The sequence below is a fragment of the Fusarium sambucinum genome, chromosome II (genome assembly GCF_050947815.1).
Source record: "Fusarium sambucinum isolate potato_lamoka chromosome II, whole genome shotgun sequence".
Classification (NCBI taxonomy): Eukaryota; Fungi; Ascomycota; class Sordariomycetes; order Hypocreales; family Nectriaceae; genus Fusarium; species Fusarium sambucinum.
This window is the reverse complement of record NC_139293.1, coordinates 431,213-452,968: the sequence shown is the minus strand read 5'-3', so window position 1 is coordinate 452,968 and position 21,756 is coordinate 431,213. Positions and strand designations below refer to the sequence as shown.

The window sequence follows — 21,756 nt, the reverse complement described above, 5'->3', positions numbered from 1 at the left end:
AGCTGACACCGGCGTTTGATAATTTATACCTGTTCTAAGCGCTTTTGCCATAAGTCGTCAAGAGTGGCGATGGACTCAATAGGTTCTGCTGTTCTTTTCTGTTATCTACCTTATCCTGATCATATTGACCAAAGAGTCCTTTCCCCCAATTTTAAAGTATCGCAAAGCAAAGCGGACCGGGCAGAAACTGCCTCCAAACAAGCCATTTTGGGCACAGATATGCATTTTCGCTAGTTCACGCCAGCGCCTACGGCCAAAACTTGATATCTACCTAGGCATATTTCTTCAACTTATGATCAAGGCAATTCTACTTGTCCAATACTATTGACCACTAACAGCTTATGTTTCTTCATGGAGTTTAGTGTTGCTTCGCCCGGTGGAATCTTAACGCCACCAAGTAAGCAGCAGGACTACATACTCGTGTGATTTTACTGGCTGTGTTAGAATTGGATCTGCAAGCCATGTTTACCTGACCTATCAAGTACATGAGTCTTGAAGAGCTCAAAGCCTCATAAACTCTATGCTAGCGTTTTCCCTATTTTAGAAGCGGTCCCATGACGGCGCCGTCTGCCTCGCCAGTACATTCAGCCTCCAATGTATCGATGAGAAACATATAAAGACGGCTTTATCCCAGTGTTTCTCTTGTAGAGCTCACAATTCAGCTGATGATTGCCTAATCAAGTACAAAGGTCTTATGAGGCATTAACTGCTTTGCTCTGCAGGTAAGCCCAGTTGAGACAACGGTATGGCATCAATCAGCTGATGAACATTTTTCAGAATATCTAGTATAGCAGTTCATCCAATGTCTGGAATCGAGGTTATCGGCCTCATTGGGTCAATTGTGGGAATCGTTCAATTTATTGCGGAAGTTTCCAACGCCTTGAAGAATGCGAAGGATCTTCCAGAAGCATTCCAAGAAGTTGGCGACAGGATAGCGCTTGTCCAAGACATCCTGCAAAAAGTCGAAAACAACATCGATAGAACGGCCGATGACGGAACGTATCAAGCCGTGAGAACGATCCTGGAGGACTGCAGGGACAAAGCAAAGCAGCTAGAAGCAATCTTCCAGGCTGTTGCTTCCACGGATAAAACCCCCAGGATCAAGCGCTATGCTTTAGCCGTGAAGAGACTAGGCAAAGGAAAGCGCGTGGAGGTACTGGCCAAGGGGATGATTGAGGACACACAGCTACTGGTGATGGAGCACACAGCCCAAGCAGCGACTGAAGACCAGTTGACAAAATTAGCTGATGCAATCGAGGTGCTTTCCGAGATAGAGCCTTCGTTGCCGGAGGAGGGCTCGATAACCCAGAACCATTCTGGTTCTGGTGATAATGTTGCTGGGAACAAGTACCAGGGCAACCACAACGACATCAAGGCAATTCATGGCAATCCCATTTTTGGTAATGTCACAAACAACAATGGTATGAATTAGTTACTATTAATAAATTGCGTTCCCAAATATTGACTAATCATTTTGAAGTTCTTGCATCAAAAAAAGATCAAAGTCTGTCAGAACTCTGCCTAAAATCGCTGGCCTTTGAAGGAATGGACAGTCGACCAACGGAGATTAAAACTGAATCAGCGGGAACATGCCAGTGGCTACTAAGTCACCAAACCTTCAAGAAATGGAAATCTTTTCATCAATCGTTACTATGGATCAAAGGCAAACCCGGCTCTGGAAAGTCAACACTGCTCCGGTATGCCCGTGACAGCTTCACAGCAATGCAGAAAGATAAACATACGCCTCTTGTCCTTTCGTTCTTTTTCAACGGCCGTGGTAATAAACTTCAGAAGTCAGAAGAGGGCATGTTTCGGTCTCTCCTCTGCCAGATACAAAGTGAGCTTCCAGAGGCACTAAAGGATCTCCAGAACGCCTTGAAATGGCGTGAAGCAACGAGTAAAACTCCTAACGAGGTCTGGCAATGGGCTCCAGGTAGCTTATGCCAACACTTCCAAAAATCCCTCTGGTTGGCCTTGAAAACTCACCCAGTTGTTTTATTTATCGATGCCTTGGATGAGTCTGGTGAAAGCAATGCTAAGCTTATAGCAGATGAGTTCGACTCTTTGATTCAGAGAGCTTCGGTAAGCAATCTGAAATCGCTGCATATTTGCTTCACGTGTCGTCACTATCCCATTCTTGACTTAGGAGGCGTGCTCCAAATATCCATGGAGACTGAGAACAGGAAGGATATATCGTTATTTGTGGAGAGGAGCCTCGCTTCATTCATTGAGACGACAGATTCAGACCTCGCGCTATATATCGAGGATTATGCCGAAGGGGTTTTCCTTTGGGCATACCTCGTTGTGAACAAAGTCATACAACTCGACAGAGATCGAATCGACAAAGTAAAGATAGAGGCTGAAGTTCGCAGGATTCCTCGCAAACTCGACGATTTCTACACGGAAGTGGCCCAAAATATGGACCTATGCTCTGCCGAACTTATCGAATGGATATGCTTTGCGTCGAGACCTCTGACATTGACGGAACTCCGTTGGAGTATCACGAGCTCCCGTACTTCACGTGATTCTGAAGTCGAATCATGGCAAGAGATGACACCATGTAACGATGCAGGAATGCTCAAGGATATTCAAATCCTCGGTCGTGGTCTTATAGAGTATCAGCAAGACTCGGATGTAGTTCAGTTCTACCATCAGTCTGTCAAAGACTTCTTTGTTGAAAAGGGTCTAGCGCTGCTGAGGAACATCACCGGCCCACAGGCCATTACAGCTGTTGCAGAAGGCGCACATCATAGTCTATTGTTGACCTGTTTGCGCTACTGTCATCAGTCAATGGAAAGGCTTGAGCTAACAAAAGATCAAAATGATGTCAGAACCATGTTTCCCTTTCTGCACTATGCTTCGACGTCTTGGATACTTCACGCTGCCAACATATCCGATGATAGACAGAAACGTTTTTCTTGGCCTTCAGATGCCATCTTGGAAAATCTTTTGGAGATAGCCCGACTCTTGGACCCTTCAAATTCACAACCGGACGGTACAACAATGATGCATATTATTTCAAAAACAGGAATGACAACGGTTCTAAAAAGAATGTTGGAACAAGGGCAAAGCTCGCAAACTGCAATCAATGCTACTGATTGTTATGGTCGAACACCACTTTCCATTGCCGCTGAATGTGGGCACATATCTATCTTGAAAATGCTACTTGCAAACGGAGCCAACATCGAAGGCACAAATCGTCATATACCACTAATCCTGGCCATAGACTCTACCAACATTGGGATGATTGGCATCCTGCTTGCGAATGGCGCCAAAGTTAACTATGACTACGTTCCTCAGTGTGCTTACCAGCCTCATATTGGAGGTCCTGTTGCTCAATTCCTTGAGTTGGTAAAATATAGACGAGTAAGAGACAGGCCTTCACGATATTAAGACAATCTGTATTTTATATCAATACTGACATTATGTCCTACAGGTTCTGTGGTCCTACATACAAGATGTTGCGAAACAGTATCCGGCTTTTCTTGTATTCTGTGCTATAACTATTTGTTTGGTGGAAGTCGACCGCTTCGACGTTTATTTATTCGCTAGAATCTTGTTTCACCAGATTCTTCCCCTCTCTCTTCTGTTTATGCTAATAGTCCTCATCGAGTTTCTCACACGGGCTTTTACTCTGCAAGCTTACATGAACGGTAGCCCTATTGTGATATATTCCACTGTACAGACTTCTTACACGTCACCAATTTGCCTCTATATATTTCTCAGTATCCTATTAATTTCTTTTCCAGACTCATTGGGGTTGGGCTTGTTATGTGCATTTTTCATATTCGAGGCTGTAGTAAGACACATTATCCCTACCCACAAGGTCCCTTTACGCTGACTTCTGTTGCACTAGGTGGTCTATTCTGCTGTATCGGAACGATCGGGAATCTACGAGTGGAGAAGTCCATTATCGCGAGCTGCAGAGATAGGGGATATGAGAGTCATTCAACTACTACTTCGTTATCACGCCAACCCATCAAGGCTAGAAATGGACGGTCAGACTCCTCTGTCACGGGATGGGAGAGGAGGAATTCTTCGTAATTATATCAAGTAGCTTGTAATTCTACTGCCTTTACCTTGATTTAGTACACTTAGCTCTCCAATTATTAGAAGAGCAGTACGTTAAGCTCCTATCGTCAATTACACTTTAAAAGATAATGCAATCGTCCTTGTTCATGGCTAGACTCTGGGGCTGTAATTCAAGTGGCTTCTAGGTAAAATATATCGCCTACCCCACTACGTCTTGGAATGCGGAAAATTGTCCCAAAAAGGTATAAATTTCCACACGCAGAGGTGGAATTGCAACCCGATTCAGTATGTTCGCGGAAACAAGACAACTTCGATTGCATATAAGTATGACAAAGTATGACCAAGAGCAGACCATATAACCACATCTTTATTCAGTAAATTATTTTCCCATCACCGATCCAGCCAAGTCTCTGTCACGTGTTTCACCGCGCCTTTTCCACCATGAGATATAATCGCTTGATCAGTCTCGTCGGGGCCCACTGCGGTGGTGAGATGGGAGATGTCATTGTTGGTGGCGTCCTTGATGTCCCTGGAAAGACCATGTATGACAAACTGGTACATTTCCGCGACAGAAGCGATGACCTGAGACAGTTGCTATTAAACGAACCTCGGGGAAGGCCTCAGAGGAATGTTAATCTTCTTCTACCAGCTTGTGATCCCCGAGCCGACGTTGGCCTCCTCATAATGGAGAGCATGGAATATGCTCATATGTCCGGTTCAAACACTATCTGTACCGTCACGGCTCTCCTGGAGACCGGAATGATCTCAATGATAGAGCCGCAGAGCACTGTCACTCTTGATACAGCAGCTGGGCTTGTGACAGCAGTGGCTGACTGCAAAGACGGCAAGTGTATGGCTGTAGCCTTTGACAACGTACCTTCCTTCTGTTCAGGCCTCGACCTTGACGTTGATGTTCCAGGCTTGGGCATATTTAAATATGACGTTGCCTGGGGCGGAATGTGGTATGCGCTTGTCGACGTCAGCCAGACAAAGTTGGCCATCAAGCCTGAAAATGCGCAGAAGCTGGTGGAGATTGGCGAGAAAATCAAGATAGCTATACAGGTTACCTACACACCAATCCATCCCGAGAATACTGGGATCCGTGGTGTCACTGTTCTTGAGTTTACTGAACCTCTAACCATATGTACTGGCCGGAAGCGGGCAGTGAACACGGTAGTCGTCTCCCCAGGGCGGGTAGATCGGAGCCCTTGTGGAACAGGAAGCAGTGCACTTATGGCAGTTCTTCATGCCCGTGGGCAACTAGCGGAAGGGGAAGATTTCATCCACGAGAGTATAACTGGGAGCGAATTTCAATGTCGAATTCGAGGTGTCACCAAAGTCGGCGATTATCCCGCTGTATTACAAACCGTCAAAGGTAGCGCTTGGATTACCGGCCTGCAACAGGTGATGCTAGACCCTACAGATCCTTTCCCAACAGGGTTTAGGCTTTCGGATCAGTGGCATGTCTCTCAGTGAGATATGACTAGGTTCTAAAAGAAGATAGAAAGATAACCAAAGCCACCTATAAACCCCTGCTTATCTGTTTCATCGGCTTAGCCTTCCTGTTTCGTCAAGTCCCACTTTCACTAGAAACCCCATCGTCATCGCGCTCTTTACAGGCTGCATACTCTCTAGATAGAACAAATATCTTTCAAGAACTCTTAGTTGTTTTCACTATTTAAAGTCGGCTATTACGGACCTGCGTCATGAACAAAAAGAAATCTCGCGGCAAATACTCAGTAGGTGGTTGTGAGAATTGTCGCCGGAAACACCGGAAATGCGACAAGACCAGCCCGAATTGTCTTCGGTGCGAGGCGGCAGGCGTAAAGTGCAATGGCTTCATCAATGAACTTGGCTGGGTTACAACGACGCAAAGGTCTTTACGCGATAGCCGTCAACCAGCCCTCAAGCGCCCCGGAAACGGGCAACGTAGAGGTAAATAGCTCTCCCGCTCTCGAATGGCCAAGGACTGCTGAAAACATCTTGAGATCAAGAAACATCTACAAACAATGTTCTACCCCCAATCATAAGCCGAATATCGCAATGCTTACCAGACGTGAAGTCACCACAACGCCAACTGCTGTCTCCAACACTCAGATAGTAGACCCGGAGAATGAGTCCTCTCGATTGGCTGGCAATACTACCTTTGACATCTCTGTTAACGGGGAGACTACTTCACCGGTAAACCAAAGCTCTAAATATGCATTTGGCTTCCTTGGAAATTCTGAAAATCTGTTGGATTGGCCAGATTTGTTCAGTATGGACTACTCTTTTTTGGATTGTTTTTCTCCGAGATTCGACCGCGCGTCCATTAATGGCCAAGAAACACACAATATCAGTTCGTCGATTACTTCGCCTTCAATGACGCATGATTCGAATGATGCATGCCCTCTTTGGATAGCCCAGGAAAGGAATGCACAAGATGTTTCATGCGAAGGCCTCACCTTTTCTGAAACGCAGAAGGCTATGACTTTGGAATTAGGCCAAATTGATACACATATGCTTTTCAAGCATATCAAAGATCACTGCTTTCCTCAATTGTGGTCCTCATCCATTGGAAGAAAGTCGCCGCTGGAAACGCATCTTACCGCAGCCGTCTTAACATTCGCCAATATCACGTACCTCGCCCCGCGTCAAACATCACATGCTTCGTTAATGAATTTACTTGCCCTTCTTGCCATATCTTCCAAACATTTAGCAACACAGCTCAGCCAGACAGAGCCGGAAAAGAGCAACCATTGGAATCAATATGCGGAAAGTACCTTTAAAAAAGCAAAGCACCATCTCGTTCATTCATTAAACAACGAAATCTGTCCAAAAGTGGCAAAATATAAGGATATCGTTATGGCAGTGTCAAGTATGATATGTTTCTCGGTGCGAAATGTAGGTCCCGCGCTAATTTGGAATAATTGCTAATAACATTCCACAGATACTTTACGACAGACAATACGATGCTAGAAGGTACCTTGTTGATGCTGAAAGACTCTTGTTAGAGCAAGGTCTACACAAGTCATACATCTCAGGAAAGACCAAGCTTCTACATCATACATACACTTGGAACAGAATCGTCAGCGAGAGTACGTACGTCTTGAGGAACTCTGATATCGCCAATAGACATATAGCTGCCCATCTATCCGCAGGGTCATACACAGAACCTTCTTTCGACAGAAGTGATGGAAGTCATATGACAGGTCACACAATGATACCAAATGTTAACTTGGACGACTTTCTCCACTTTGAGCCCCATCAGCAGGAGAAAGACAGCTCGTCGAGAGAAACAGGGAGGGAAAGTCTCCATGATATCCATCTCAAACAGGACCAAGGTATTTCCGACTCGACATTTATAATGTTATATGGAGTATCTGAAACCTGGTTGAGCCTCGTGTCTCAGACTACTCGACTTGCTAACCTTATGCAAGCGGTGAAACATGGCAGCAAAGAGGACAAGCCCTCGTTGTATGAACATATTGAGAGGCATAAATGGGTGCTGGAGCATAGGATCTGCTCTTTTTCCATGACCGGAGCTACTACCAGTACTTCTATCGACTCCAACCATCTTGTTGATATTTATTCGCAAGAGAGTCAACCTACCACGCGATCCCACCTGGTTCGAGCGCTGAACTTCGCTCTCATCATTTTCTTCTATCGTCGTATCTACAACGTCCATCCTCATATTCTTCAGCAATATGTCAACGTCGTTGCAAAAAGTCTCCAGGAGTTTGAGTTATATTGTGAGAAAGAAGGACAAAGCGGGCCAGGATCTCCATGGCCCGCTTTTATGGCTGGTTGTGAAGCAATGACGAAGAAGTACCGAGATTACTTTGAGGATTGGTTCGACCGAGCCTTCGCTCGTACAGGGTTCACAAGACTTCTTACAGCGAAGAAGTGCATGCAAAAAGTATGGGAATGGCTAGATTGCTCTCAAGTAAACGACGGTGAACTGATGCAACGATACTGGACGTGGATGCAAATCTCGGAGGAGCAAGATTTATACATATTACTGTCTTAGTAGCTGATGATACATTTAGTTGAGAGCAGTGAAACATTCTTACTATTTGCAAAAATGAAGGACTCTTTGGCTCTATATGGCGAAGTAGGATTGCAGGTTGCGCCGTTACACGTTGAGCCACAGTTCCTGCCAGTTTTTCAGACAAGGGGGAAAGTCGTTAGCTCGCTTCTCCTAACACTACTCTTAGGTTTGCCATGAGATGCTTTGTAAAGCATCAGACGAGCTAAAGAATAAAGTTGGCGTCGCGTCCTGGGTTTGTCCACCCCTGCTGATCTCTCATAAACAACCCCTGAATGGTTCTGTCTAATGCCAAGCATTCAAGAGATAGCCGTTTATAGTTTAGACATTCTTCGTGAGAATCAAAACATCTGCCGAGAGTCATAACCGCTCATTGAACTTGCAACTACGTAGTATTGGTTTAAGAAACTTTAATTTCTAAACGAGTGGAGACTCAAGAACTGATCGGCTATCTGTGTGTAACGATTAGAATCTGACAAATACGACGTCTTACGTACGTTAACCGAGTGGGATCCTCGGATATACGGATCTAGAGGGCCTGGTGGGATGTCTGTCAGGGAATAGAACTTGGTTTGCCGTCATATAAACTTTATTTACCAACAGGATGGTCCATGGTTAGACGAATAATAACCAGTATGTGTTTATGGTCAAAACGTTTAAATACACTAGTATTTCCAGATCACTTCGATAGTTTGCCTAATGGTATTCTATCAACTGTTTATCTCCCCGCCCTATCACCTCATCTGTTTTAAAATGCAGCCATCATTTCTCATCGCCATGATGGCTGTTACATTTTGTGATGCCCATCATGTATCCAAGTCTACCTCGGTTTCGACAACGACTTCTTTGCAAGCAGTCGTCACGCCTGTACCCTGCGAGCGTGTAACACCTGAGCCATGCGACCTAGAGACCCAGGAGAGGTTCAACAGATTCGCTTATGCCTTCATCTACGAGAAGAACTTGACCAAAGCGTTTGAGTACATCGCTGTTGATTATATTGTAAGGCGTCCTTCTTCTCTATTTTTAACATATAAACTCAATATTCTTATAGAATCATAATCCTTTCGCCAAAAATGGATCTGCTGCCGCGCTGGATATACTTGGCCCAGTCTGGGGGAATACCACTATTCTGCCATTTCGAACTCGGTTCAAGGATAAGATGGGCTGGTTGAATTACAATGCTTCCGGTATCGGTGCGGTAGTTGATCGATTCAGATGGGAGGGTGGCTGCATAGTTGAACATGTAAGTGAACTTGATCTTTCTATATTTTATAGCCTAATTACTAATATCTTTAGTGGGACGTTGGAGAGGTATATCCTTCCTGTGGCAGCCCAAGTGATATTAGTTAGAATTGGAATTCTAGAAGTAAAGTTATTTATTACTAGAGTTACATCGAGACATATATTTAGTTTTGAACGATTGCTATTGTTTTATCCTACAGGAATAAATAGATAAAGAGCAGTACCTCACTATAATATAGCTAAATTATTAATTTAGTTCACCATGCCTACAGTAGCTAACACTTCTAGCACCCTGATGATGTCGAAGTTCTATTTCTATCTATGTGGGAATTCTCTTTATCCCTCTTAGACTTGACGCGTGCTGCCATGCAGGACGGTCAATCAGCTCCACAGTCATCACGCAATGGCATTCAAAATCACAACATTGCGCTACAAGGTTTCGCGTTTCCTCAAAACACTGGAAGCGAGATATAGGATGGCACGACTAACACTCTGTTATTCCAGATTCTTATCATCTATCTCAACACCTAACGCGATCATGAGCCGATTCGAATGTGCAAACCACCCAGCTACCTCTACAATCTCCACAATCTGTTCCTCCTCGTATCCGACATCCTTCAATTCATTTAACTGATGCCTTCCCACTTCTCTCGGCTTGGAAGCCACAAGTTCCGAAAATGCCGCCAAAGTCTTGTGCTTATCGCTCAAGTCTCCCACGAGGTGCCAATCAAGTGCAATCTTCTTGGCTCTCACTTTTGCCGCGGTATCCTTGCCTAGCGCATCCGAGAGGCCATGTGTGTGGTGTGTTTGGCAAAAGCCGCACCCGTTGGCATGGCTGACAACGACTGCAATGATTTCACGGTCAACGGCGTCCAGCTTGGTCGTGTTTGCCGAAAATAGATCCTCATAGTGGGTGACGAAACGCCGAAGGGTGTCGGGGTTAAGTGCTAGGGCTCTAGTCCAGTTATCATTGTGGTGAGATTTGATAATTTGTTGAGTTGCCTTGGGAAGACTGGCTATGTCTGGAACTTGAAGACGGGAAATGGAACGAATACTGGAGAAATGAAGGCCAGCGCGGAGGTATGGTGAGCTGCGAGGAACAGTTCTTGTGAAGTTGGTAAGAAACATGGCTCCTATGTGAACTTATTTAGACAAATAGGTTGAGCATTAATTGTCCGGGAAATGATTTTTGGCAATAGGCGGGCAGCAGGTATTTTTATAGTATTGCTGGGATGACGACATATCGCCTAAAGTCACATCAACGTATTCCCGTGAGTTGGCGTGATACTGATCTACACATGAAAGAAAAACAGCTTCACCAAAGAAAAGGCACCTAATCGATTTTAATACATCTTTAACAGTTCGGTTCTATGTTATTATGATGCCTGAGTAGCTTTGTTCAATACAAATCCCTTGGATGCCCAGCATGCTACGACGAGATCCTTCTTCTCCGTTTGTATGTCCCCAGAAAATTCCAGCTTTCCATCCTTCTCGACCGCAACAGTAGTTTCATATTCATCAACCCACTCCATCTCCTGCGCTGCGCTCTCACGCACTGTCAAAAGCAGCTTCTTTTTCCAATCATCAGAATCCCGATATCCACGCCTATGCATAAGCGCCTGCATCCTCTCCTCTTCAACCTTTGTCAAAGCTCTCTTGATAGGAATCATATGATAGAATTTGCATGCTCTGCCAGACTTCTCCATGACGACGCTTCCCTGAATGGTGCCTCTCTTTTGACCCCTGATAACAATCATAGGCGTGGGGCCGAGACCAGCGGCGAAGCTGAAAGGAATGTTCATCTTCTCGCTAGAATAGAGTGTCAAGTCGTCATCGTATCTGATGAAAGCTTCGTTGCCTGTGGCTTCACCAAGGCGACGCACTTCACTGGGTAGGAGGCGGCAGATCTGTAACTGCCATGGGTTGCCGGCTTGGGTGTTGCGAGTAGAGATGTGATAGGTTGGGATAGCTGGGTTGGCTTCTGTTTCGTAGACGTATTTACCCTGGATGTCGAATGATTGCTTGGGAATTTGAGTTGATGAGCGGGGAATGAAAGGGACGTCTAGACGAAGTGACAGTGCATGGCGGGGAGCCTCGCCAGAAGAACTGGACTCAACGAGACTGGTTTGACTCATTTTGCACGAGTTTTGTTATGTGATGACTTGTACAAAAAGCGGAATTAGGAGATGAAAGAAAACGGTCAGCGTGGATGAACAGCGATGGACAGTTTATATAAAGTTCTAAACCGAAGGATGCGAAAAGTCCGAGAAATGCGGTCAGCGTCGCATGCAACCCAGCGTAAGAGATATTCCAACCAGCCAAATAAACTGAGTCGAGCCACTGAGCAAACGGCTATCCGCACCAGGAAGGAAGCTGCTTCAGCTACAGGAATATGCCTCATAGTCTCAGGGCACTCACACAGAATGTGCGCTATTAAACAAGAACGCTCAATTGGCCGGCGCGGGTACGACGGCAACAAGTAATCCTTCGTTCCCTCGTACCTGCAGAAATGTCATCGTTTCTAGTCCAGACCTTTAAATGCCAAGACCTCGCTTGCATTCTCGGGACCGAAGCTAGGGAGTTTGGAAAGGCTGAGTACCGAACCCGATATGGAGGATGACATCAGCTGATGAGCTAGTGAGTAGAAAGCAACCTCTCCGAAAGGAATGAGAGGACGCATCGGCCAGGAAACAACCAGAAGAAATAAGTATAGTTGACAGACATTTGCATGCTTCTAATAGTTCAATTGGTATAAGATAAGATGTTTGTTAATTATCAAAATAGCCTCCTTCTGGAAGAGTTTCTGTGACGCCAGAAGCTTAGCTGGGCGCTAGCCTTTGTCCTTAGTCCCATTTCAACTTAGTCCCTGATGACATTGCGGAGTAGAGGGTCTACTGCAGGCTTCTTCTCAGTGCCAGAAGACTAACCAGCGTGCTTATTGACATAACGTAAGATATTGCAAATGCCTCACAGCTAATAAATAGAAGGTTTAGTTGCCGGATTAAGCTCCCATTATTTACTGCAGCGTATATGCATAACAAAAGATTGGATTTGAATCTTTAAGACTTTCAATCATTTCATAAAGGAACAATAGGATTTCTCCAACACCTTCTAGTGCAGGGTATTCTGATTCGCAGACTTTGACCTCGACCTCACCCTCGCATTGTCAGCTTTGTGGTCGCAAGTAAATATTTAACCACTCTATATTACATGAGTACTTACTGCTCCCTTATTTATATTAAGGTGCTATATCATAGTAGTAAACTTCACGAAGGGTTTCGTAAAAAGGTATCTCTCGGGAATCTTTAGATTGATTTTATGGCCCCTCTAGAGTATAGCAGTCCCGAGGGCATTCGTTGAGAAGCTTCAAGATGTAATATATTAGCTACCCACTCACTACACGCTCGAGTATTGTCTCAACAGAATTATTACCTTGACTTAACTACCTCTCATAAAAGAAAGCTACACAAGCCCATCTAAGTCCCATGTGTTCTTCGTAACAAAGAGGAGTAACCTGCTATATTCACTGTTTAAACAACAACTTGAGCACTTTTTCTTGGCCTACAGTAGGAAACCACTGATTATCCGCGTTTACAAGCTAATATATTGAGGTCTCACAATAACGTCAAATTATACTTTACAGCCTTGTAACGTAGACGTAACTCGTCGAAAGTTCACAGGGTTATAAATCAAGTTGGAGACCTGTCTACATCCTCAGGCTTCCTTTTATACACGCGTCTACTCTCAGCTTGCAGATCAGCCCATCCCACGTGGGCTTACCTCAACAGTCTACCGGCATACTTCAAATCTTTACACTCGGTATTAACACTCGGTAGCTGGACCGGACCTTGGATTAGCCCTCGTCTTATCATTTAAGCTATTTCTCCGATCGGAAAGAACCTATTAAACAGAAATTATTTCCATAAAAGGAAGTCAATTCGAGCGGACCCGGTGCAACCCGGTGTCCGGCCCCATAAAACCATTATCAGACGTCTCGCAAGCTAAACCCAATTCTTAAAAGCGGCTTAAAAAAACGGATTTACTGCAAAATTTCAGTCTCTTAACAGATGGACTTTTCCAATTCTGATTGACATGTGTCAGTGACATCTGCATCATCGGGGTCCGCGGTCAGTCAACTTATCAGAAAATGTTGAGAATTGATTGCGAGAACCCCGGCGGAATTTCTTTTATCGTATGTTCCGCTCGTGTGACGATTACACGTTGTTCGTCAGCCTAGTCTCTATGGAACACTTAAAGAGCATGGAAAGTCATCCTGAAAATGCACTGTAAACCTTTTCAAATGACATGTAATTACGACTTTTTATATTATTCCTCAATATGGTTCCTCAAGGAGACTCTACCTCAAGCTTTTCGGAGATAAAATACCCCCGGCGTTTCAGAAAGCTCGTTATAGCTCTACGAGTGTTTACTCTAGCAGTTACAATCGCTGGTATCATAGTCGCAGCTATCGCCGCCCAGAGGAGTCCTATCGCCATTGGCATTCTAGGACCAGTAGTAAGTTATATTATATACTATTACTTAATTTTAGCTAATAAGCCAGTTTATAACGACACTCTCCTGGTCACTTATAGAGTTTCTCTGCTCCGTGGTTAGACTGCTCCCGACTATCCGCCCATCGTTCAGCTTCACTATTGACTTTATCATCGCCCTTGGATCGTTGGTTTCTATCATATGGCTTGGAGTATATCAACCTTGGTGGAGCCTGGAAGATACTACTTTAGGAAGCAACCTCGGACCGTTGGCTGCGGAGATATTGCTTAAAGTTACTCTGGGTCTTGGTTGTACATCGGCGTGAGTTATATATATTTTTGACCAACATTTGACCTTGAGACTGATATGGGTTTAGGTTCATCGAAATTATGCTTTGCACTGTATGGCTATTAGAGTAAATAGCCGGGTCCTCGAAATTTCTCCGATCCATGTGTGTATTAGTTATTGCACGTGCATGCAAAAAACTAATGCAGAACTGAGGTTGCATGATGCCCTTGTTCAATTTCTAAATTGACCGTCTTGGCATTCGGATAAACAACTATGGTCAAAATCATGCATTATTACGTTCATGACATTTTTAGGCGATATCATCTGATCAATTACATGAGCATGTACGGAGTAGCATGGAACGTTATATAAGGGGCCGTCCGAACATTCTAACAATAGCCAGGGGAGTCGAAATTAGCTCGTGTTTGCGGGTCCTTCCACCACTTAATCTTAATTTGACACACGATACGTCATGGGTAGTTTCGATCCCTATAAAAAGACTTTGTCACCTATTTTGAATGTGACTTTATTCCTCATTGTCCGTCCATTCAACTGTTAGTTACTCAAAATGGCAAAGGGAAATGTCACTCGTTTGGCCTCGGCCGTTTTGGCCACATCTCTCATTGGTGCTGCTTCGGCTGCAGTGCTAGACCTTCCAGTCATTATCCAGAGAGGTTATGTAAGTGTATCATCAGAACATTCCAGAATGCAAAACTGACTGTAGCAGAAAATGGTTGAAGTGGGCGTTGGAAAGCCATCTCAGAACTACCGCCTCCTCTTTGACACGGGTAGTGCTTCGACATGGATGGTTGATTCCGAATGCGCAGAAACATGCTCCCACGTTGACAAGTAATCGGCCTTGTTATTTCTTCACCTTGGAATACTGTTTCTAACATCTGTCTTAGGGGTAGCCGTACTGGGTACAACATCTCCGCGTCTTCGACAGGGAGATTGACGGGACAGGATGCTGAAATTGGCTATGTCGATGGTAATCGGGTAGCTGGCCCGACTGTTGAAGAGCTCTTTTCAACCGATGGCTTGAGTTTCAATGCATCTTTTATCGCAGCCAACGAGAGTAACTGGTCTGCTTTGCCTGCCCATGGCTTCTTGGGACTTGCTTTTGGTAGCATCGCCGATGGCGGCGCGACACCCATTTTCGAGTCTCTAATGGCGGAAAAGTTGATGGATGAGCCAAAATTCGGTATCTACTATGCTAGAGATGAGGGAGATAATACCGGAGGCGTTGCTGGTAAGGGTTTGCTTACCCTGGGAGGATCCAAGGAGAAGGAATACGTCGACGGTGACTTGGCCACTATCCAGCTTACCACTGGTGGCGGAGACTACGATGTTTGGCGATCAGTTTTGCACACCACTACTGGAAAGACAAAGGCAAGCAACGGCACCGAAATCAAGGCTCAGACCGATCTCTCTTGGTCTAGCGTTGTCTTTGACACAGGCGCGTCGAGTATCTTACTTCCCGACGACAAGATTGTGGAGATTTACGAGTCGATTGGCATGAACTGGACGGCTATCATCGAGGGAGATCACATTCCTCTGTGCAGCGAGTTTACTGACGACTGGTCAATCTCGTTCGAGGTTGGCTTCTACGGTGACACCAGAACTCTCACTCTTACTGGTGACCAGCTAGCTGTTCCTGGTTTCGCCAACAGGGAGGATGGCTGCTGGCCACCTTTCGACACCTCCGGCTCATCTGGGTTTGCTCTGATTGGGGTCAGGCTACTCAAGAATTTTTACACAGTTTGGGACTACGGTAACTTTCCAAAGGAAGGAGGATTTATCAACCCTACTCTTTCATTTGGCAAGCTCAAGAAGGGATACTAGTTGGGCTATTCTGTACCTGTTACTATGATAAGATAGATTACAAATGAGTTAATTATAGCTTGTTGAAATACCATCCGCTCTTCTGGACCACGAACCTTGCGTAAACAAGCTCAGTCTACACAAGTTTCAATAGCCACAAGTATACGAAGGGTAATAGTTGCTGACTGACCTAATCAGATAGACTTATCTTGAAAATAATTGTTAGTAGTCGCTGAGGCATGCTACCATGAAGCTGCTGGTGTATATATCTGTTTCAACGGGTCCGTGGTACAACGCATTGTGTATCGTCCCAACGGCAATTTCTGCACGGACTTGATGTCACCACATCGTATTTGACTTTTATCACGTGGCAGCTAAGGCATGCTCGACTAGCACGTTGAGGTCTCGTTCGCTGCTTAGAGCGGTAAGGAGGGCGGTGTGTCACACAAGATAGGGCTCCAAGAGCAACCTTATTCTTATATAATGCAAAAGCGCCACCTGCTAATCAGCCTAATTATTCTTACTTCAACAACAAGAAACACAAAAAGACCAACCCTCCACTCTGGAAGTCGGCGTTAAATTGCAATATTTGCGTGGATACCATTCACTCACCATCAGTCAACTCTCAAGTAATGAATGATTGGAAAGAATGGAAACCAGTTTCTGATTCGGTCATTGTTTAACTATTTAAATATCTGGAAGGGAGGGTCAGTTTACCCTTAATCTGGATTGAAGTCACCCGTTGACTGTAATGCCGGGTAACCAAGACGGCGTTTTGATGGAGACAGTTGTCGTGATATCCTAGTCTCAGTTGGTTCTAGCCAGGTTACTCCACTGAGGATACGACAAAGTCGCTGTAATGAAAACAATGGGGTAGGCTCGGTAATAAGACACTATAACATAAACACGTTTCCTCCTGATTATTACAAAACAAATCTTGCAGTGCCACACCATATATATTATTTTTAAATATTAGACGGATGATTTGGCTTGAAGAGGAAAAGGAAGAAAGATAAACCGATCTAATTGTATACATTTCCGCGTCTGACATCGAACTGTGACACATGACAACAGCATCCAGCCGAATGTAGAATGCTGTAGTCGTGTGATAGCCCATACACGATTGAAAATGGCGCCCACGAAGGAGATATCCATGAAAAACAGCATGTCCAAAGGCTCGAACAAAGGCGCAATAGCTGCCATACCTTTACTAAGGTTCAGGTGTGGCAGTCTGTTGACAAACGAGGTCGATACAAGCATATATTCCCAAAGCTCCAGCTCCAATCGCTGCGACACAGTCTTGGTCTGTGGAGCAGTCAATCTCAGGAATATCCACGGGAGGAGGAACTTGAGTTGTCGATGAAGCAGCAGTTGTAACCGCGGTTGGGGTAGCGTCCTCTACGATAGTAGAAGTCGCAGTGTCGCTTTCTGATTCAGATATGGTGAGAGTGGTCTCGACAGTTGTTGCGATCGTTGTGGAGGTGGGCATTTGGGTGGTTGCTGTCTCGGTCGAAATTTCGGTAGTCCCCGAGCTGGCCTTGCAAGGGCTGGCAGTGGAGCTGGATATGAAGCAGCTAGCCATAAAGGCGGCCACAAATGTCTTGGGAATCATCGTGCAAACGGAAGAGTGAACAACAGACTGGGTATTTGGAAATGGCAAAAAATAAAGCAGAATGGAAATCAGCAGAGCAGGTTCTTAAAGAAAAGATTCTGTCACTTGTTAGTTTTCGACAAGTGGAAATAGGGGAACGCTATTGATTTGGTTCCCAATACTATTGATTCCACTAAGCTTATTATGGTAGTGCTCATCTCCACTAAATTGACTGCAACTAACAGTTTCCTTACGCTAAAATTGTCTAGATCAGCCAAGTTTAGCGCACTCTCCAGCTAACTACCGAATAGACATAATCGCAACAGGTAACTAGAGATTTCCGTGTCGTGAGGCTGATATAATAAAAATAAAGCAATTAATCGTCAGGTGAGCCAGAGTTTTGGCTCTCGGCTGGGGCTAAGACAGCCAGTGCATATAATCTAAAGGGAAAAATGTCCGTTATTAAGGGATCTGATATATTAGTGACATACCTGTAGCTCTCAGGAGCGTGCCATGAGTGTGTCCCCACTAAAGGCTGCCAGTGTCCATTGATCAGATCCTCGACGAAAACCGAGCCACTAAAGTCGGCCATTTTCTTAACGGCTCTGCGTTCGTCATGGCTGCACACAAGGACGTTGGCCGGCTTGACTTTTCCATGAGTAACTCCCTTTGAGTGAAGGGCGGCAATACCAGTTCAAGGCCCTGCTACTAAAAAGTACATCCGCCAACGTCCCTAGCTCAGTGTCTTGAATTGAAGTTTTGGGCCTCATCGGCTCTATTATTGGGGAACTTCTTTGATGTAAGTTATCGAAGAACAGACAATTGCATTTCTGTGGACTATTAATCGATATATCAATTAGAAGATAATCATGTGGTATTCATTGTCGTGATTTATTAGGCCCTTATCGTCGTTAAAACACATCCTTGAGTATCCGCTCATGATATATGTCGGCAGAGCCAACAAGTACTTCCTACCTTTAACCGTTTGGAGATGAAGGGATCTGCGTCGTGCAAAGGTTCAAAAGTTAGATATTAGTTTTCCTGTCAGGATTCTGAGCGTGTAGGGAAGAGTCCTTTCCTCGGAGGCGACCCGCGCGCCCACGCTCCTTACATCGCGAAGTTGCTTAACTGCGATTGGTCCTCAAGAACAAGACCTGAACAACTATCTCTTATGGGAGATATCAATAGAATAAAACTACTGAAGAAATCCTCACTAGAGCTCTGGGGATAATTGTCCGTGGTCATAGTTATGTTTCAGGTCCTGGGCTGAAGTTCAACCGGTTTAGTGACAGCCTGTGTCTTCCCTACTAAGTTTTGGAATGAAGAGACTTGTCACAAAAAGGATCGCATTTACACACGAAAAAGTGGAATTACAGCCTTAAAACATATAACAAGCTGGTATATTACGGTACCAGAAACGACGGTCTCAGATAGTTACTATCAAAATGTTTCTGGAGAAGGCCGTAGAGGAATATTAATTCTTTGCCAGCTAGGGTTGTGACAGCCATTTCTGATTGTAAAGACGGTAATTGAATGGCTGTAGACTGTGACAACGTACCTTGTGTTTTATGTCTCGGACTGAACACTCTACTTTGTCTCTGGCGCTCAGTTGTGGCGAGCTGGAATACCTCTCTCCCTGGAAAGAGCCCACAGACCAGACGCCACCAACAAAACACATTGCTGAAAGACAAGACGAAAGAAACAAAACCAACACTATCTGCCAACAGTGGAGAGCTGAAATGTATCTCTCCTTGCAGAGAACCAAAAAAAAAAGAGAGAGAGAAAAAGAAACAGACGCCACCAACAAAGACATATTGCAAGAATGAGATTAAAACAGCCTGTTTTTAATCGTTAGGGATATGAGATGGTCGTCTCTCTTTGCGCTTAAAAAGTCGACGGTCGCCATGGACAATCACTTCGATTCGAACAACACGTCAGCTCCCGGTATCTCACCTTTGAACTAATTCTTAAAGAAGCATGAAGGCTTTCATTCTCATTGCCGCTCTCTTGACAGCGGCGGAAGCTGTGTTGGCGAACGACCTAGTAGCGGTAGAGGCACCGGCAGACACATGGTGTATCACCTACGAGTCTACCTACCTTGCTACGGTCACAAACAAAGGTGACCTTTTGCCGTCGGATGAATCAGGCAATGATGAACCAGATGCACAAAATTCTGGTCGGCTCCCCTTTGCGCCATCTATTCACCCTACTTTTAGACGCAACACTTCGATATCCGTCACAAGGTCTGCTATGAGTATGGAATCCTTGGATCGCGCGTTGAAACGTACTTACTTTGTTACAGGTACGGACATTCAAGACACACTGAGTCCGGAACGTTCGCTTTCTACTTTAGAAGTGATCAATACTGTTGATACATCTGCCGTCAACACTGAGTCCTCTGATTCGGACGCCAACCCAACCGCCGCACAGTCAACTCATGGAGTTTCAACACTCACCGATGGTCTCTCTACGATGTCGACCTCTACAGTTGACACAGAAGCTACTTCGACGTCGACTGATATTATCGAACCTGCCGGACGGAACGTCATCTTCCTTATTCAAACCACCGATAACGAAAAACGAGCTATACGTAGCCGAGCAATCAGCGGGTTTATTGGAATCAACAATCCTAGTGTCTGCACATTCGCAGCTACTTTCAATCTCACCGAAGCTCAGCTGTTTGCCGACGGCGTGCCTCTCTATTACTTTGGTGAGGACTATAAGGATCTATCCACGCAAGGCCGTCCTCCCAGGGGCAGTATCACGTCGGGATTCGCAGACTCGGGCAGTACGCTTACATTCAGGAACTCGGATCTCCCAAGGGGTGAGGCAGGCTTTTGTCAAGATGCGGAAGGTCAGGTCTATATCACCTTTACCACTGGACCATCGGGATGCGTGCCTGTCAACCTAGCGGTTTATAATGGTATGTTCGATGGCTTTGTCGTCTATGTCAAAGACAGGTACTAATTATCTCTACAGTTGATCAATGTCAGAACGGTAGACTGATTGGTCTCGACGAGTTGACTTCAAGTGTATCTGGAACTGCCATTACAACGGCAGATCAAAGTCTCTCCACTCCATCAACTTTCGTAGAGCTCCCGGAGTCTACCGACCTCGCTCCATCTCAATCAATTATTCCATCTTCACAGACATCTGAACTAGAGGAATCCACTACAAACTTATCCCATGTCACTGAGTCATCCACCCAGGAGACAGAGGACCAGACGTCTACCCTCGCTTTTGTTGAAGATCTCGAAACGCTTTCAAGTGTATTGACCACGTCTGGCGATTCAGCCTCTGACCCTACAGCTGCTTCGACGCCACCGCTTTCGTCAGAGACATCTGATCTATTGGACTCCACAGCAACCTCCAGTGATGGAACAGGACTCTTGACGACCTCCGGAGTGGAATCCCAAATTACGACAGGGATCGAGACGTCTCACATAGAGACTACCATCAAGACTTCGGTCTCGGAGACACCATTCATTCTTGAAACAACAGAAGCTACGACTACTGAGGATGACACATCCGGTACAGAGATTGTCAGTGACGTCGATACCACAGCTTCCACAGATACCACAGATACTACCACGACTAATTCCGATGCCATCACTGACCCTGAGGACTCCACTACCATGGAAGCTGAAACGATAACCGCAGAGACCACTACTTCAGCTGAAACGACAACCGCAGAGACTGCTATTGAGCCTGAGGACCTCACTACCACTGAAGCTGAAACAACAACGGCAGAGATTACCACCACGGCTGAACTAACAACAACCACCGAGGCCGCCCCTGAGCCTGAACCTCAATTTGCCTGCGGCGATCCCGGATATACCACCACATACACGTATAATAGTGTTACCTTTGACCTGCAATGTGAAAGGGGCTGGAGCTACTTTCCACTGGAAAATGGTAATGCTGCAAGTTTTGGCGAGTGCTTAAGGTTTTGCGCACTGAACACCAATTGTAATGGTATTGTTTGGATTCGTGCATCCCTAGATTGTATTTTATCAAGTGGTGTAACGGCTCGGGAGTCAGATAGCCGATGGGATGTTGCTCCAGTAGCCTCCCGATCTTGAGTAGGGGTTGCAATGGAGGGTAGGTTGGAATTTTATTTGTAATACAAGATAAATTTCTTTACGATTTTGATGTTATGGCAGCTTCCCGATTGACATATTCCATGCCTCCTATCAACCGCTATAGTCGCTTCTAGTTGAGACTATGGTGGGAGTGAGAGAGTCCAGTGGTCTGCTAAATCCTG

General features: G+C 45.2%; 10 protein-coding genes across 10 annotated transcripts; 7 read left to right on the top strand and 3 right to left on the bottom strand.

The window, feature by feature from the left end:
- Window positions 1-802: 802 nt before the first annotated feature.
- FSST1_006928 (uncharacterized protein) lies at window positions 803-3,393 on the top strand (the record flags this gene model as incomplete). The annotated part of the gene is made up of 2 exons (XM_083236489.1): window positions 803-1,421; window positions 1,481-3,393. 2 exons carry the CDS (start codon window positions 803-805, stop codon window positions 3,391-3,393), a joined length of 2,532 nt encoding a protein of 843 aa, XP_083082889.1.
- A 1,080-nt stretch (window positions 3,394-4,473) lies between these two features.
- On the top strand, window positions 4,474-5,508 carry FSST1_006927 (proline racemase family protein; the record flags this gene model as incomplete). Its single annotated transcript, XM_083236488.1, has 1 exon — window positions 4,474-5,508. One exon carries the CDS (start codon window positions 4,474-4,476, stop codon window positions 5,506-5,508), a length of 1,035 nt encoding a protein of 344 aa, XP_083082888.1.
- A 567-nt stretch (window positions 5,509-6,075) lies between these two features.
- Window positions 6,076-8,041, top strand: FSST1_006926 (uncharacterized protein; the record flags this gene model as incomplete). The annotated part of the gene is made up of 3 exons (XM_083236487.1): window positions 6,076-6,906; window positions 6,962-7,109; window positions 7,173-8,041. The coding sequence occupies 3 exons, from the start codon at window positions 6,076-6,078 to the stop codon at window positions 8,039-8,041; spliced, it is 1,848 nt and encodes a 615-aa protein (XP_083082887.1).
- A 771-nt stretch (window positions 8,042-8,812) lies between these two features.
- Window positions 8,813-9,409, top strand: FSST1_006925 (uncharacterized protein; the record flags this gene model as incomplete). The annotated part of the gene is made up of 3 exons (XM_083236486.1): window positions 8,813-9,058; window positions 9,111-9,302; window positions 9,356-9,409. The coding sequence occupies 3 exons, from the start codon at window positions 8,813-8,815 to the stop codon at window positions 9,407-9,409; spliced, it is 492 nt and encodes a 163-aa protein (XP_083082886.1).
- A 387-nt stretch (window positions 9,410-9,796) lies between these two features.
- On the bottom strand, window positions 9,797-10,429 carry FSST1_006924 (uncharacterized protein; the record flags this gene model as incomplete). Its single annotated transcript, XM_083236485.1, has 1 exon — window positions 9,797-10,429. The coding sequence occupies one exon, from the start codon at window positions 10,427-10,429 to the stop codon at window positions 9,797-9,799; it is 633 nt and encodes a 210-aa protein (XP_083082885.1).
- Window positions 10,430-10,677: 248 nt separating this feature from the next.
- On the bottom strand, window positions 10,678-11,436 carry FSST1_006923 (uncharacterized protein; the record flags this gene model as incomplete). The annotated part of the gene is made up of 1 exon (XM_083236484.1): window positions 10,678-11,436. One exon carries the CDS (start codon window positions 11,434-11,436, stop codon window positions 10,678-10,680), a length of 759 nt encoding a protein of 252 aa, XP_083082884.1.
- Window positions 11,437-13,639: 2,203 nt separating this feature from the next.
- Window positions 13,640-14,211, top strand: FSST1_006922 (uncharacterized protein; the record flags this gene model as incomplete). The annotated part of the gene is made up of 3 exons (XM_083236482.1): window positions 13,640-13,816; window positions 13,863-14,113; window positions 14,169-14,211. The coding sequence occupies 3 exons, from the start codon at window positions 13,640-13,642 to the stop codon at window positions 14,209-14,211; spliced, it is 471 nt and encodes a 156-aa protein (XP_083082883.1).
- Window positions 14,212-14,648: 437 nt separating this feature from the next.
- FSST1_006921 (pepsin-like aspartic protease) lies at window positions 14,649-15,922 on the top strand (the record flags this gene model as incomplete). The annotated part of the gene is made up of 3 exons (XM_083236481.1): window positions 14,649-14,759; window positions 14,808-14,929; window positions 14,986-15,922. The coding sequence occupies 3 exons, from the start codon at window positions 14,649-14,651 to the stop codon at window positions 15,920-15,922; spliced, it is 1,170 nt and encodes a 389-aa protein (XP_083082882.1).
- A 1,189-nt stretch (window positions 15,923-17,111) lies between these two features.
- Window positions 17,112-17,513, bottom strand: FSST1_006920 (uncharacterized protein; the record flags this gene model as incomplete). The annotated part of the gene is made up of 1 exon (XM_083236480.1): window positions 17,112-17,513. One exon carries the CDS (start codon window positions 17,511-17,513, stop codon window positions 17,112-17,114), a length of 402 nt encoding a protein of 133 aa, XP_083082881.1.
- Window positions 17,514-19,469: 1,956 nt separating this feature from the next.
- Window positions 19,470-21,574, top strand: FSST1_006919 (uncharacterized protein; the record flags this gene model as incomplete). The annotated part of the gene is made up of 3 exons (XM_083236479.1): window positions 19,470-19,746; window positions 19,795-20,415; window positions 20,472-21,574. 3 exons carry the CDS (start codon window positions 19,470-19,472, stop codon window positions 21,572-21,574), a joined length of 2,001 nt encoding a protein of 666 aa, XP_083082880.1.
- Window positions 21,575-21,756: the final 182 nt, after the last annotated feature.